A 17,593-nucleotide genomic window follows, 5' to 3' on the forward strand; every position below is an offset into this window, starting at 1 on the left:
TTTGTGGTTGTTCTTTGTGTCTCTTTGTGGTTGTTTTGTCTCTTTGTGGTTGTTTTGTGTCTCTTTGTAGTTGTGTGTCTTTGTTGTTGATTGTTGTCCTTATTTATCAGTGAACATATTACTTTGATAAACTCGTCTTCATCGTGTTGACGCTCGTCTCTTCATCGGCTCCTCAGAGTCAGAAGGTCACGAGTTCATCGACCTCGCGACCTCGCAACCTCGGCCTCTCGGCCTCCTTCAGGCCCCGGTGCTGCCATGAGCTCTGAAGTGCTGCGCAACCATAACATCATTTATGTTTTACGGCCGTGACTCGGCCATTACTCAGCGAGCTCCGTCAGCCGGGGAGACGCTCCACCGACTTCCTGAAGCGAAGAGGGCCAGAGGACGAAGGTCGATGGTCACCGGATCCTCCGGTGAGGAAGAGGAGGAACCGTGTCCGAGGACTGGAGTCAAAAGGACAGTAAATGTCGGTGAATTACATTCTATGTCCTGGAGGCGCTCCGGTCAACGTCTTCATGTCTCGTGAGAGGAGGCGGAGCTCCTCCTGCTGGACACGATGGTACGACATCACACAGCTCAGGAACATCAAACTGATTATCTATTATTGATTAGCCCTCAACATGTGATCAGACTCTGTTGGGCAAAGAGACGACAAGAGACAAAGAGACACAGAGACAAAGAGACACAGAGACAAACAGACAGACAGACAGAGAGACACAGAGACAGAGAGAGAGACAGACAGAGACAGAGAGACAGAGAGAGAGACAGACAGAGACAGAGAGACAGACAGACACAGAGACACACAGACAGAGAGACAAACAGACAGAGAGACAAAGTGACAAAGAGACAAAGTGACACAGTGACAAAGAGACAGAGACAAAGAGACAAAGTGACAAAGAGACAAAGTGACAAAGAGACAAAGAGACAAAGTGACAAAGAGACAAAGAGACAGAGACAAAGAGACAAAGAGACAAAGTGACACAGTGACAAAGAGACAAAGAGACAAAGTGACAAAGAGACAAAGAGACAGAGACAAAGAGACAAAGTGACCCTCTGCCCTTCACTGACGTCTGGAGTAAAGAAGAGGAATCTGCTGAGTCAGCCCCCCCCCCCCCCCCCCGCTGTGTCCTCTCCCGCCCTTCACATGGCGCCGTGGGCCGCCGTCTTTGCCATTTGGCTTCAATGTGTGTTGAACACGAGCAGGTGAACCTGAACGCCCCCCTCCCCCCCTCCCCTGCAGAGATGGACTGATGTTGTATTCTGAGGGTCACATGATGAACATTCGGCTAACTGTCATCGTGACACCAGGTGGGCGGAGTCACTTGGTTTTTTCCACTTTCTCCAAAGCCTCCTGTAAACAACAACAACAACAGCCCTCAGTCACCCGAGGCCTCATCGCCGTCAAGAAGCAGGGTGCATTATGGGAAGGCAGGCGAGCCCCGGAGGCTCCATTCGAGGGGGGGGGGGAGGGCATGAATAAAGGATGAGGTAGTCTCTAAGTGCAGGATGGGGGGGGGGGGGCTGCTACACACACACACACACACACACACTGACACCGACTTCCTGCTAACGTCAACTTTTAGAAGTAGAAGAGCAAACCAACAGGAAGTAGAAGAGCAAACCAACAGGAAGTAGAAGAGCCACCAAAAGGAAGTAGACGAGCCACCCGACAGGAAGTAGAAGAGCCACCGAAAGGAAGTAGAAGAGCCACCCGGCAGGAAGTAGAAGAGCAACCAAAAGGAAGTAGAAGAGCCACCCGACAGGAAGTAGAAGAGCCACCGACAGGAAGTAGAAGAGCAACCGAAAGGAAGTAGAAGAGCAAACCAAAAGGAAGTAGAAGAGCAACCGAAAGGAAGTAGAAGAGCAACCGAAAGGAAGTAGAAGAGCAAACCAAAAGGAAGTAGAAGAGCAACCCGACAGGAAGTAGAAGAGCAAACCAAAAGGAAGTAGAAGAGCAAACCAAAAGGAAGTAGAAGAGCAACCAAAAGGAAGTAGAAGAGCCACCGAAAGGAAGTAGAAGAGCAAACCAAAAGGAAGTAGAAGAGCAACCAAAAGGAAGTAGAAGAGCCACCCGACAGGAAGTAGAAGAGCAACCGAAAGGAAGTAGAAGAGCAAACCAAAAGGAAGTAGAAGAGCAACCAAAAGGAAGTAAAAGAGCCACCAAAAGGAAGTAGAAGAGCAAACCAAAAGGAAGTAGAAGAGCAACCAAAAGGAAGTAGAAGAGCCACCTGACAGGAAGTAGAAGAGCAACCGAAAGGAAGTAGAAGAGCAAACCAAAAGGAAGTAGAAGAGCAAACCAAAAGGAAGTAGAAGAGCAACCAAAAGGAAGTAGAAGAGCCACCGAAAGGAAGTAGAAGAGCAAACCAAAAGGAAGTAGAAGAGCAACCAAAAGGAAGTAGAAGAGCCACCAAAAGGAAGTAGAAGAGCAAACCAAAAGGAAGTAGAAGAGCAACCAAAAGGAAGTACAAGAGCCACCCGACAGGAAGTAGAAGAGCAACCGAAAGGAAGTAGAAGAGCAAACCAAAAGGAAGTAGAAGAGCAAACCAAAAGGAAGTAAAAGAGCAACCAAAAGGAAGTAGAAGAGCCACCGAAAGGAAGTAGAAGAGCAAACCAAAAGGAAGTAGAAGAGCAACCAAAAGGAAGTAGAAGAGCCACCGAAAGGAAGTAGAAGAGCAACCAACAGGAAGCAGAAGAAAACCACTGAAGGGGCAGATTATGGTGGGTGTGAAATTACAGACTTAAAGCATTAAACACACACACAGATACACACTCACACACTCACACTCACACACTCACACACACTCTCTCACACACAAACACTCACTCACACACTCACACACACTCTCTCACACACACACACTCACTCACACTCACACACTCACACACACTCTCACACACACACTCACTCACACACACACACTCTCACACACACACACTCTCACACACACACACACACTCTCTCACACACACACTCTCTCACACACACACACACACTCACTCACAGGGGTCGATGGTCCTGAGGAGGATGGTCTTACCGGGAGGAGAAAGGAGATCTGGCCTCTGGCCCCTCTGGCCCCCCTCCCTCCAATCCCACAAGCCCTTTCTCCTCCTCAGCCACGTATATGATATTGTGTGTGTGTGTGTGTGTGTGTGTGTGTGTATCACTCAACACTCACACTTTCTTAAGAAGTTGTGTGTCTTCATGGAGACAGGAAGTGTCTCTGAGATCAATACAGAAACCAATCAGCTTCAGGAGGAGAGATGATGCCACGGTAAAGATACTAATATATATATATACACACATATATATATGTGTGTATATATATATATGTGTGTATATACACTCATATATATATACATATTGTGGCATCACAAGGGGCCAGGTAGTGGAGGGACGCTATGTTCCCACTCTATTACAGCGGCCACCTGACAAAATGGCCGCTCAGTTGAAAACTACAGCTCCCAGCCTGCCTCACCACTCACCAGCTGCAGGTGCTTAGGACATCTAATTGAGGCAGGGCTGGGAAGCTTAAGAGGAGACAGAGGGCAGAGCACAAGAAGGGAAGGAGCTGGACAAGCCAGGAGAAGGGCCTCCAGGACGAACCCCAGCCCAAGAGAACAACCCAGAGGAGGACTTTGTTTGAAGATAAGTTTTGTTTAACCCTTGTGTTGCCTTCGGGTCAATTTGAGCCGATTCAATGTTTAACCCTCCTGTTACCTTTATATTTACTAACGTATTTTACCCTTGAGGTCAATATGACCCCAGCTATTAAAATCTCCAGAAAATTATTAGAATTAATATTGTTTTCCAGAATGCGGGCACTGGGGCCGAAGTGCGGATGATTGGGAGTGAAGATATTGACGACTTGGCCCTGTTTTTTTTCAGAACTTTAAATACCAGGCCACCCATCCCAAATGGAGTCGCTGGTGCAGATGCTGGTGGAGAGCCAGAGGGCCCAGCAAGAAATCAATGCAGCCTTGTTGCAACAACAAGTAAGGTCTAATGAACTCAAAGAGCAGGAGCTCCAACAGGTACCAAGGGTGAAACCCAAGGTAGCAGACTTCATCCCTAAACTAGGAGTGACTGATGATGTGGACGCTTCCCTTCATGCCTTTGAAGCTACGGCCGTTCGAGAGGAGTGGCCGAGGAGGCAGTGGGTTGGACTCCTGGCTCCTTTCCTCTCAGGTGAGGCACTTAAAGCCTTTCAGGATGTTGAGGCCCATATTGCCCAAGACTATGATCAATTAAAATTAGAGATTTTGAGTCGCCAGGGCCTTACTAAATTTAGCATGGCCCAACGTTTCCATAACTGGTCTTTCCAAAGGGGAGATACGCCCCGGTCCCAAATGCATGAATTGATAAGAGTGACAAAAAGGTGGCTGGAACCAGACCGACGCAGCCCGGCCGACATCATCGAGACCCTGGTTATGGACCGGTATTTACGGGCTCTGCCTTATGAAGCAAAAAGTGTAATTAGTCACCAGAAAGTAAGAACGGCTACTGAGTTAATAGAAGCTGTTGAGCAGTACCAGGCCGCTGCAGAAATGCTCCGCCCACCCTGTAAAGAGCCGGGGTTTTTTGTGCCCAGCCAAGGGCGTGTCGCCAAAGAGGTTCTACGCCGGCCAACCCCCACTCCAGCCCACCCTATAGAGAGGATAGGCAACCTGGGAAGCCACGAGCATGGCCGACCCCAGAGCTCCGCCAGTGTTATCGCTGTGGTGAGTTAGGCCACATCTCTTGGCAGTGTCAAAAGCTAGATGAGCCCATGCCTACAGCTGGTTCCGCCAGTGGCCCCCATGTTCATTTTGCTGCCCTCCTGGGTGAAGGAGGAGGCCGGCGACCCACTTGCCCCGTAACTGTGACTCAACGGGATGTAGAAGCCTTGCTCGATTCAGGAAGTTCCAGGACTCTGATACAGGAGGCCATCCTGGAAGCGTCTTCCCCTGCTCAAGGCGACCCCCATCCCGGTGGTGTGTGTCCACGGAGACACCCATGAGTACCCCACCACTGTGGTGAAACTAACCACAACTAAGGGCACTTTTCAAGTCGAGGTGGGAGTAATCCGAAATCTTCCTGTCCCGGTCCTGATTGGGCGTGACTGCCCGGCCTTCCCAATGCTGTGGAGGGAAGCCCTGAAGATACTCGGTCGTGAGCCCCGGAAACGTAAGGCAAACCATTGTGAAACAAATGACACCTGGGTTAATGTTGCCACACCCTGTTCTTTCCCACCAGTTTCAGTACAAGCCTTGGCCGAGGCATCTAGTGGCTCAGAATCGGACGGCTTCGAGCCACAACCGGGGCCAAGTGAGGAGGATGCTGAGGGTCCCCTTGAAAGGTCGCCCCTTAAGGGTCAGTATGGAACAGCGCAGTTGCAGGACCCCACACTGGGAAATTCCCTAGCGAATGTCCAGGTGCTAGAGGGAACATTGGTGGGAACCCGGGAGGCTCTTTCCTACCCTCATTTTTCTGTGAAAAATTGCCTCTTATATCAGGTTACCAACAGTAAGGAGCAAATTGTGGAACAACTACTTGTGCCCAAACCTCACCACTCCACCGTGCTGCAGTTAGCCCACACCCACTTGTTAGGAGCCCACTTGGGGGTAGAAAAGACCAAAGAGAGGGTGTTGCAGAGGTTCTTTTGGCCAGGAGTCCACAAAGAGGTAGAGGACTACTGCCGCAGCTGCCCAGATTGTCAGATCACCGCACCAAAACCCACTTATAGAAACCCCCTTATCCCATTGCCAATCATAGAAACTCCCTTTGAAAGGGTAGGCATGGATATTGTGGGGCCGCTGCCCAAGAGTGCCCATGGACACCAGTACATCTTGGTCATAGTAGACTACGCCACCCGGTACCCGGAAGCCGTCCCCCTGAGAAAGGCAAATGCTAAGCAAATAGCAAAAGAACTCGTCCTCTTCAGCAGCCGTGTAGGGATACCCAAGGAAATTCTTACTGACCAAGGAACCCCCTTTATGTCCAGAGTCACCAGGGAACTGTGTGCGCTTTTGCAGGTGAGAACCTCAATCTACCACCCCCAGACAGATGGGCTAGTGGAGCGTTTTAACAAAACCCTCAAAGCCATGCTAAGGAAGGCCATCGACAAAGACGGAAGAAACTGGGACCAGCTGCTACCCTACCTTCTGTTCGCGATAAGGGAAGTTCCTCAGGCTTCCACCGGTTTCTCACCCTTTGACCTGTTGTATTCTCACAAACCCAGGGGCCTGCTAGACATAGCCAAAGAGACTTGGGAGGAGCAGCCCTGTCCCCATCGGACTATGATTGAGCACGTGGGGATGATGAAAGACAGGATGGCAGCTGTTTTTCCCATTGTGAAGGAGCACATGGAGAGGGCCCAGAGGAAGCAGAGGGCAACGTACAGCCGAGCAGCTCAACCAAGAGAATTCAGCCCAGGAGACAGAGTCCTAGTTCTGGTGCCCACTGTGGAATGCAAGTTCTTGGCTACTTGGCAGGGGCCATATGAGGTAATTGAAAAGGTTGGGGAAGTCAATTATAAAGTGCGGCAACCAGGGAAGAGGAAAGTGGAGCAAATATACCATGTTAACCTCTTAAAGAAATGGCATGTTCGGGAGGCGCTGTTCAATTGTCTTCCACCCAGAGTGCCAGAAGAACCTGCCCGGGACCAAGTGCAGTTTGGCCCGGACCTGTCCCCTCACCAGCTGCAGCAGGCAAAGGAGCTTGCGGACGGTAACCAGGATGTATTTTCATCCCTCCCAGGCTGCACCCACCTGGTGGAACATGAAATACGCACCCCACCAGGAAAAACGGTCAACCAAAAGCCGTATCGGGTGCCCGAGGCCCGTAAAAAGCTTATTGACGAGGAGGTAAGGAAGATGTTGAATGTGATTGAGGAATCCAAGAGTGCCTGGTCAAGCCCCATTGTTCTGGCCAACAAGCCGGACAAATCTGTGCGATTTTGTAATGATTTCCGAAAAGTGAACGACGTGTCTGAATTTGACGCCTATCCCATGCCTCGTGTTGACGAGCTGATTGAAAGCCTGGGCTATGCACGATTCCTAACTACACTGGATCTCACAAAGGGTTATGGGCAGGTTCCCTTATCGGCAGAATCAAAAGAAGACGGCCTTTGCCACCCCGGGAGGCCTTTGGCAGTACCGGATGATGCCCTTTGGACTGTTTGGAGCGCCTGCCACGTTCCAGCGCTTGATGAATCAGGTACTCAAACCCCATCAAGAGTATGCTTCTGCCTATTTGGATGACGTTGTGATTCAGAGCCCAGACTGGGAAAGTCACCTACCGAGGGTGCAGAAGGTGCTGGAGTCCCTCCGACAGGCAGGCTTGACGGCGAACCCCAAGAAATGTAAGCTGGCCTTCGGGGAGACAAACTACTTGGGATACACTATCGGGCGGGGCCTTGTCAAACCCCAGGAGGCAAAACTCTGTGCCATACAAGACTGGCCAAAACCAGTGACTAAGAAGCAGGTGAGATCCTTTTTGGGACTTGCTAACTATTACCGGCGGTTCATCCCTGACTTTTCTACGATAGCGGCCCCTCTTACAGAACTGACGACCAAGAAACACTCCCGGATGGTGACATGGTCCCCGGATGCAGAAGAAGCGTTTGAGAACCTGAAGAGGACCTTGTGTTCAAAACCGGTCCTTACTGCCCCTGACTTCAGCAAGGAGTTTGTGGTCCAGGCAGATGCCTCGGAGGTGGGTCTGGGGGCGGTGCTAGCCCAGATCAAGGAAGGGGAGGAACACCCCATTCTTTATTTGAGTCGGAAGTTGCTTCCCAGAGAGAAGAACTATGCCACCGTGGAAAAAGAGTGCCTCGCCTTAAAATGGGCTCTGGAAACCCTCAAGTACTACCTGCTTGGAAGGAGATTCACTCTGGTGACGGATCATTCACCGTTGCAATGGATGGCAAAAAACAAAGACGAACAGCAGGGTAACTAGGTGGTTCTTAAGCCTCCAGCCTTTTAACTTCTCTGTTGTTCACAGGCCAGGACGGCGCCATGGAAACGCGATGCCCTGTCCCGCCGTGATGCCTTCTGGTCTTTCACCCTGCCGAGGACGTCAGGCCCGGGGAGAGGGATATGTGGCATCACAAGGGGCCAGGTAGTGGAGGGACGCTATGTTCCCACTCTATTACAGCGGCCACCGGACAAAATGGCCGCTCAGTGGAAAACTACAGCTCCCAGCCTGCCTCACCACTCACCCAGCTGCAGGTGCTTAGGACATCTAATTGAGGCAGGGCTGGGAAGCTTAAGAGGAGACAGAGGGCAGAGCACAAGGAGGGAAGGAGCTGGACAAGCCAGGAGAAGGGCCTCCAGGACGAACCCCAGCCCAAGAGAACAACCCAGAGGAGGACTTTGTGAAGTGGACTTTGTTTGAAGATAAGTTTTGTTTAAAGAACCTTTTTCTCCCCCGGGACGCTTTTTGTTGGACTATGGACTTTTTCTTATTTTTGTTGGAATGAATAAACCTTCCTGTTCATTTTAAACATTGCATTTTGCCAGTTTTTATTGCTCCCTTGCACTGCCCCACCCTAGACGGCACTAGGGACAGCCCGTGACGTGACAATATATATATGTGTGTATATACACACATATATATAGCTCGTGTTCTCACTAAAACTAAGAACAGAGATCACATCACTCCTGCACTAGCTGCTCTGCACTGGCTCCCCGTAAAATCAAGAATCACTTATAAAATTCTTCTCTTAACGTACAAAGCCTTGATTGGTGATGCACCATCATATCTTAAGGAGCTTGTAGTACCATATTGCCCCACTAGAGAGCTACGCTCACTAAATGCGGGACTACTTGTAGTTCCAAGAGTCTTAAAAAGTAGAATGGGAGCCAGAGCCTTTAGTTATCAAGCTCCTCTTCTATGGAACCAGCTTCCACCTTCAGTCCGGGAGGCAGACACAGTCACCTCGTTTAAGAGTAGACTGAAGACCTTCCTCTTTGACAGAGCTTATAGTTAGGGCTGAATCAGGTTCACCTGGTCCAGCCCCTTGAGATGCTGCTATAGGCTGATAGCTGCCGGGGGACGTTTAGGATGCACTGAGTACCTATCTCCTCTTTTCTCTCCTTAAGGATGAATTTTCATCTCTCCATCACACGTTACTAACTCTGCTTTCTCCCCGGAGTCCTTGTGACTTCACGTCTCATGGGGTCATCGGACCCTATGAGACGGCATAGATCCTATCTGCTGATGGATCGTCTGGGTCGTGGAATTCCTGCTCCTGACTACGCCACTGTCCTGTTGAGACTCTGCCCACTCCTCCTCCCCACCTCCACCTGATGGATCGTGGAGGTCTCCATCGTGGAATATGCCTACTATGAACTATTCATACACTCTGTCATATTCATTGAATGTATTTTAACTTTAAATCTGTCCTTCTGGTCACATGACATCTATTGCATCTGTCCATCCTGGAGAGGGATCCTCCTCTGTTCTCTCCTGAAGGTTTCTTCCCTTTTTTTTCCCCCTGAAGGGTTATTTGGGAGTTTTTCCTGGTCCGATGTGAGGTTTTGGGGCAGGGATGTCTGTGTACAGATTGTAAAGCACTCCGAGACTAATTTGTGAAATTGGGCTATACAAATAAATTGAATTGAATGTATGTATATATTAGTGCTGTGAAAAATAACGCGTTATGATTAAATTACAGGATTAATTAGTTAATTTTTTTTACCGCATTTAACGCATGCGCAAAATGAGCTTCCAATACACCTTCAATCTGAACTCTGTCCGCTCTCATGCAGACGGTCTGTTCATCGGTAATGATCCTTCCGCAGGTTCACTTCCGGAAACCTTGTTACGACTTTTACTTCCTGTAGATCAGGGTCTCAACACGTCGATCGCATGACATTAAAAAGATTGGCCCGCCCCCTGACATGTTTTCTAGAGCACGTCTTTGTTCTTTTATTAAACTAAACGTCTGTTGTTGATCGTATCTCCACAGCAGCATGTCATTTCTGTCTCTTCGCGTTGCGTTAACACTTATCGATCTCCGTCTGGCGCGCCACAGAGCTCCGTGCGCGCGCATCGGGACCGAGCAAAAAAAAAAGTCACTTGTCAATCTGTCCACCTGTCCGGGCCGGTGAGGGTTCCCGTGTTGAGTCACATGAAGCCACAGGCTCCACTCCTGCTGGTGCCCTTCGGTCAATTCCTTTAACCCTCCTGTTATGTTGCGGGTCAAATAGACCCGTTTGAAAATCTAGGAAAAATACTTCTAAGTACTTTTTCTGTATAAAACTTCTTCTGCTTACCTTATTTAGTGTAATCAACGTTAAAAAAAATATTTTAAAAATATCATTTATTTGCAACCACCCCCTGCAGGTTTATATAACAGAGATGATGTTCCCGGGTCAATTTGACCCGGCTGTGAAAGTGAAGGCTAAAAGTCACCAAAAGAGTCACGTTTAGACTTTCTTTCTTTGTAAATGTAGGGCAGTCTTTCTTACTCCCTCCCACCAAGTTTCAACACACACTCACACCAACACACACACACACTAACACACACACACAAACACACATATCAGCACACACACACCCCGTTCACAACCCCATATATAAAGTTGTACACATTTCAAACTTCAAACAAAAGAATCAGGTGGTTGTTATGGGAACCGTCTCTGTCCTGCTGTGTGCCCATCACCCTACATGAGAAGCACACTTTACAGAACAAACAATGTTCATCATCTTCTAACTTTCCCCCTAAATACACCTTTATTGGACATGGGACACTAATGTGAGGGTTTCTTTCATGTCAACTAATAAATATGTTGTATAGTACTTCTAATATACTGTCTGTCTGACTGGGAGAAACACACACCCTGTCTCATCCCAATCTCAGACCCACACACATTCTCTTTCTAAAGACCCCACCTGTGCGAGAAATACAGATACTATTTTGACGGGAACCTTTATTTTTCCCTGCGGGAAAACTCCACCCACACGTATCAGGGGAGGGCCAAACATACAAAATGGTTGCTGAGAAGTCCTACAACATTACACTCTGCAGATACATACGACTGCACCAAGAGGATGACTGTGTGCTGGCCTTTGGTCATCTTTTATCATATAATGTATGCATCTTAACACTAAAAATAAACATAACTAACGTTTACTTTCAATACAAATCCTTTATGACTCATTTGGCTTGATTTTTAGTGGGCGGGTCATTATGACCCTGAACAGCACAGGTGTCTCATCTCTATTTATCTACATCACCCCATGAAAAATAAAAACTTGCAAAATGCAAATAAAATTTAGGAGAAAATAGATGTTATAGTAGACTAATGCAATTTAGATTTAGATTCTTTCAATGTTCCTAAAAAATTGTTTGAACATGTATTTTTCATTAAAACCAGTGAGTGCTCCTGATTGAACTCTGATCTATGGAGGGGTGAATAACTCAATTCCACTAAAAACTGATTTAATTGTTAGTAATGTTGTTGGTGATGATGTACAAACTATAGTTTCTAGAATTTTTGGGTTTCTGACCACTTTTGGATGATTCAACATTAACCGGGTCAAATTGACCCGGGAACATCACGGCTGTATGTAAGAAACAAACATAACAGGAGGGTTAAGTTTCAGCTTTGCAGCGGTGTCCCCGCCGTCCCTTTCATCACGGCCCAGTTCATGAAGAAAACCCACACAGTCAGTTTGCCTCAGCAGCTGCTAGAGGAAGACTAGAGGCCTTTAGATTGTATCATGGTGGAGTTAATAGTTGACAAACAAGAGAAAAATGTTCTGTTTAACCCTCCTGTTACCTTTACATTTACTAACATATTTTACCCTCGGGGTCAATTTGACCCCAGCAATTAAAACCTCCAGAAAATTATTAGAATTAATATTGTTTCCCAAGTTTAAGTGTGAGGTACTTTATGTTTGTTTGTTGACCTAACTATCCCTTTAAATAAATAAAAAAGTTGATATTTCTTATATGTTTGACACAGTGAAAAACAGCCTGGGGTCAAATTGACCCCAAAGAACACCGACATTAAACATTGAATGGGGTCAAATTGACCCGAAAGGTAACAGGAGGGTTAAACATTCTGTTTAGGATGAAGATGTATTAATGTTCCATATGGAAGAAAACTGCTAAATAACTGCTGAGTTGCAGCACCATTGTATAGAAAAATGTATAAATCCATCTTTTGTCATAAATCTTTATGTTCTCACAAAATATACCGAGAATATCGGTAATATGTGATTAATCATGATTAATCCACAAAAACCTGTGATTAACCCGATTAAAAAATGTAATCGTTTCACAGCCCTAGTATATATGTATATATATATGTTTATATATATCCATATATATATATATATTAAGGCTGTCAGCGTTAACGCGTTAATCTATGCGATTAATTTGGCCGCGTTAACGCACAAAAATATTTTAACGCAATTAAAGCAACTTTTTTTTATTTTTTATATACTTTATTAATCCCCAAGGGGAAATTAGTTCTCTGCATTTAACCCATCCTTAGTTATTAAGGAGCAGTGGGCTGCAGTGATGCGCCCGGGAAGCAACTGGGGGTTCAGTGCCTTGCTCAAGGACACTTCGACTTGCTTCCGGTGTTCGTTGAAGTTTTTACACTCCTCTGAGTGTCAAGCCGCGGCAGTACGGTTTGACACTGTTTCCGTTTTTAAAACAATTATTTCTCCGCGAAAATAAGGATCATAAATGAGTTTAACTCGTGGATGAATCAGTCGGGTTTCCTCCTGCTCCTCCTTCCTCCCGTCTCCCCCTCTGATACACAGAGGAACGGAGGGGCGACGTGTCGGGGGACGCGGCGCGGAAAGAACTCGTCACACGAAACCTTCACCGTGATTGGTCAATCCGTTTGTCTGTCAACATTTCGGGGAAAAAACAACCAATGAACACTCAGTAAATCACAAGGACCTCCCACCTCACAGGTGAGGCTCATTTAGCAGCCTGTCAGTCAGAGAGCAGAGAACACGGCGCGAGGACAATGAGCCTCATTGAATAGAGCTGAGATTGTTCTGGAATGTTTGATGTATAACACGTGGGGGTGTGTCACATGCAAAAGACTTTAAACGGTTAATTTAATTTTTTTTGTAAAATGTATAAAATGCCCCCAGCCTCCAGAGGGTTAACGTGACATATGTGAATGTCTGTCAGTTCCCAAGGCCACTGGTTCTGCTGCTGTTCAATGTTAAAGATGACAGGACCAATGGGGTCTCAATATACTTCTTTTTTTTTACTAATCTGATGTTTCACTGAAGAAACAATTTATCATCCACGATATTAAATACCTCGCTGGCACTTTATAGGTAGCAGCCTCTTTGAGAACAGCTCTGTGTGAAGTTTGGTCTTTAAAAAGAAGGAAACAACTTTTAATCGCGATTAATCACGATTAATTAATCGCAATTTCAAAATGTGCGATTAATTAGTTACTTTTTTTTAATCGATTGACAGCCCTAGTATATATATATATGTTTATATGTATATGTATATATATACATTTCTCTTCTGATGTTCATGATATAGAGAGACATCCTCTTATTACGTGTCTGGCGTTTCCTGAAGCCCTCGAGGACCCTGAAGGGGTCCAGAGTCCGTCGCTGACGTCAGAAGAAAAAAAATAACCTCAAAGAAAAGGAGCGGCAGCTTGAATTAAATTAATGTGGCTATCAGTCAAAATGTCAGAAGGAGAGATGGAGAGGAGGAGAGGAGGAGAGGTGGAGAGAGGAGGAGAGGAGGAAAGGAGGAGAGAGGAGAGGAGGAGGAGGAGAGGGAGAGAGGAGGAGAGGTGGAGAGGAGGAGGAGAGAGGAGGAGAGGGAGAGGAGAGGAGGAGAGGGAGAGACATTTTTAACTTTAAATAAATATAATTTGTAATTGTATTTATTTTAATTGTATTACCTTCGCATTGAAAATGCCGGAAGGTTATGTTTTGATCGCCGTGTATTTATTTATTTGTATGCGTGTTATTCGCAAAACTCAAAAAGTATTGAACCGAATCGCATGAAATTTGGTGGGATGATTGTTTATTATCCGGGGACCAGTTGATTAGATTTTGGGATCGATCGGGTCAAAGGTCAAGGTCAAAGGTCATGAACAGGTCAAAATCTTTCGCAGAACTCAAAAAGTATTGAACCGAATCGCATGAAATTTGATGGGATGATTGGTTATTATCCGGGGACCATTTGATTAGATTTTGGGATCAATCGGGTCAAAGGTCAAGGTCAAGGTCATGGAAAGGTCAACATCTTTTTTTTACCATAGCACGATACATTTTTGTCCAATTGGCATGCAACTAATGCCAACATGTTCATAATTCAATGCCCAATCTTGTGATATGCGAAGGTATGCGCTCTACCGAGTGCCCGTTCTAGTTATTATTATTACCATTATTATTTTTTTATCAAGAATAATCTTTTTTAAATATATTTTGATTACATATATCTATTCTAGTTCTGATGGTCCTGGAGTAGGACCTTTATTTTGAAGGGCAGAAGGAGGCTCTAGTCTAAAGGGTTACATTTGTTACATTTATTTAATTCATTTAAATATTTTGAAGTATTTTATTTATTTATTTTATTTTATTGATTTTCCTTTATATTATATATTATTTCTTTATTTTAGAATGCATCTTCAACACATGAAGCATAGACTTCTATACAACCAGAGGAGTCGCCCCCTGGTGGTCAGGAGAGAGAATGCAGCAGGATTTGGCGAAGGGTAAATTGTCCTTTAAAAGAATCTTCAAATAAATACGTGTGTGTTTTATTGAGGTGATAAAAGTGTCTTTAGTGTCTCGAGTCCATCGCCTCGTGAGCAGGCGTGTCATTGGCTCATGATGACGTCACACGTCGGATCTTTTAGATTCAGCGACTTCACGCCAGACGAATCTCTCCTCAACTCGTTGTTTGTGTGACATCAGCTGAGAAAAGGCCGAGCGGCGCCACCAGATGGAGCGGCCATGTTGATATTGGTAAACATGTCATCTGAACTCATATTATTTTCATCCCTGCCAGGAGATCATGTGATTGGCCATGTGTGAGTCTCTGCGCCTGTCCACAGCTCATGGCTAACAGCTCACGGCTAACAGCTAACAGCTAACGGCTAATGGCTAACACCTAACAGCTAACAGCTAACAACTAATAGCTAACAGCTAACAGCTGACGGCTAATGGCTAACAGCTAACAGCTAATGGATAACACCTAACAGCTAACAGCTAACAACTAATAGCTAACAGCTAACAGCTGACGGCTAACAACTAACAGCTAACAGCTAACAACTAACAGCTAATGGCTAACAACTAACAGCTAACAGCTAACAACTAACAGCTCATGGCTAACAGCTAACAGCTAACACCTAACAGCTAACAGCTAACAACTAATAGCTAACAGCTAACAGCTGACGGCTAACAACTAACAGCTAACAACTAACAGCTAATGGCTAACAACTAACAGCTAACAGCTAACAACTAACAGCTCATGGCTAACAGCTAACAGCTAACGGCTAATGGCTAACAGCTAACAGCTAATGGATAACACCTAACAGCTAACAGCTAACAACTAATAGCTAACAGCTGACGGCTAACAACTAACAGCTAACAACTAATGGCTAACAACTAACAGCTAACAGCTAACAACTAACAGCTCATGGCTAAAAGCTCACGGCTAACAGTTAACGGCTAACAGCTAACAGCTAATGGATAACACCTAACAGCTAACAGCTAATAGCTAACAGCTGACGGCTAACAACTAACAGCTAACAGCTAACAACTAACAGCTAATGGCTAACAACTAACAGCTAACAACTAACAGCTCATGGCTAACAGCTAAAAGCTAACAACTAACAGCTCACGGCTAACAGCTAACAACTAACAGCTAATGGCTAACAACTAACAGCTAACAGCTAATGGCTAACAGCTAACAACTAACAGCTCATGGCTAACAGCTAAAAGCTAACAGCTCACGGCTAACAGCTAACGGCAAACGGCTAATGGCTAACAGCTAATGGATAACACCTCACAGCTAATAGCTAACAACTAATAGCTAACAGCTAACAACTAATAGCTAACAGCTGACGGCTAACAACTAACAGCTAACGGCTAACAGCTAACAACTAACAGCTAATGGATAACACCTAACAGCTAACAGCTAACAACTAATAGCTAACAGCTAACAGCTGACGGCTAACAATTAACAGCTAACAGCTAACAACTAACAGCTAATGGCTAACAACTAACAGCTAACAGCTAATGGATAACAGCTAACAGCTAACAACTAACAGCTAATGGCTAACAGCTAACAACTAACAGCTCACGGCTAACAGCTAACAGCTAATGGCTAACAGCTAACAACTAATAGCTAACAGCTAACGGCTAATGGATAACAGCTAACAGCTAACAACTATCAGCTAATGGCTGATGGCTAACAACTAACAGCTAACGGCTAATGGCTAACAGCTAACAACTAACAGCTAACGGCTAATGGCTAACAGCTAACGGCTAATGGCTAACAGTGAACGATGCAGACGGAGGATCAATAAAATAATAACATACTTTTCTCTCGCTTCATGAAAACAGTTCTCATCATCCTCATCGTCACAGACGAAGAGCCTCAAGACAAAAGGTCAAAGGTCACCAAGACACGCTTTGTCAACATGTTGTTGTTTACAGCCAAACGATGACTAAAGTAAACAACAACAGCCAGACTCCTCAAAGAAACACTTCTCCACCACAAAGACCTAGAAAGAGCTCAGAGGACTCGGGACCAGGAGGTCCAGAGGACTCGGGACCAGGGGGTCCTCTGTGGGGGTTCAGAGGCCTCAGCAACCGAGACCCCTTCATCCTCTGGCCCGGTCCCCTCTGACCTGGTCCCCTCTGACCCGGTCCCCTCTGGACCTGGTCCCCTCTGGACCTGGTCCCCTCTGGCCCGGTCCCGTCTGACCCGATCCCCTCTGACCCGGTCCCCTCTGGACCTGGTCCCCTCTGACCCGGTCCCCTCTGACCCGGTCCCCTCTGACCCGGTCCCCTCTGGCCCGGTCCCGTCTGACCCAGTCCCCTCTGACCCGGTCCCCTCTGACCCGGTCCCCTCTGACCCGGTCCCCTCTGGCCCGGTCCCCTCTGACCCGATCCCCTCTGACCCGGTCCCCTCTGGCCCGGTCCCCTCTGACCCGGTCCCGTCTGACCCAGTCCCCTCTGGCCCGGTCCCCTCTGACCCGGTCCCCTCTGACCCGGTCCACTCTGGCCCGGTCCCCTCTGACCCGATCCCCTCTGGCCCGGTCCCCTCTGGCCCGGTCCCCTCTGACCCGATCCCCTCTGACCCGGTCCCCTCTGGCCCGGTCCCCTCTGGCCCGGTCCCGTCTGACCCGGTCCCCTCTGGCCCGGTCCCCTCTGACCCGGTCCCCTCTGGCCCGGTCCCCTCTGACCCGATCCCCTCTGACCCGGTCCCGTCTGACCCGGTCCCCTCTGGCCCGGTCCCCTCTGACCCGGTCCCCTCTGGCCCGGTCCCCATGGTACTCACACGAAGGCGTGGTAGAGCAGCGCCCAGCCTCGGGGCCGCTCCAGCACGTCGTACAGCAGGTTCTGGATCCTCCTCCTGCGGGTGTGGTTCCTCTT

General features: G+C 47.1%; 1 protein-coding gene across 1 annotated transcript in view; it reads right to left on the minus strand.

Annotated features, from left to right (window-relative positions):
* The window catches only part of kcnq3 (potassium voltage-gated channel, KQT-like subfamily, member 3), a 35,878-nt gene that overhangs the window by 16,804 nt on the left and 1,481 nt on the right, over positions 1-17,593 (minus strand). The window contains exon 2 of the mRNA XM_056410516.1: positions 17,499-17,593. This exon is cut by the window's right edge and continues 339 nt beyond it. Within this exon, the coding sequence (XP_056266491.1) occupies positions 17,499-17,593 (95 nt within the window). The remainder of the gene's footprint in view (positions 1-17,498) is intronic.

This window comes from Pseudoliparis swirei, unplaced genomic scaffold (assembly GCF_029220125.1).
Source record: "Pseudoliparis swirei isolate HS2019 ecotype Mariana Trench unplaced genomic scaffold, NWPU_hadal_v1 hadal_25, whole genome shotgun sequence".
NCBI lineage: Eukaryota > Metazoa > Chordata > Actinopteri > Perciformes > Liparidae > Pseudoliparis > Pseudoliparis swirei.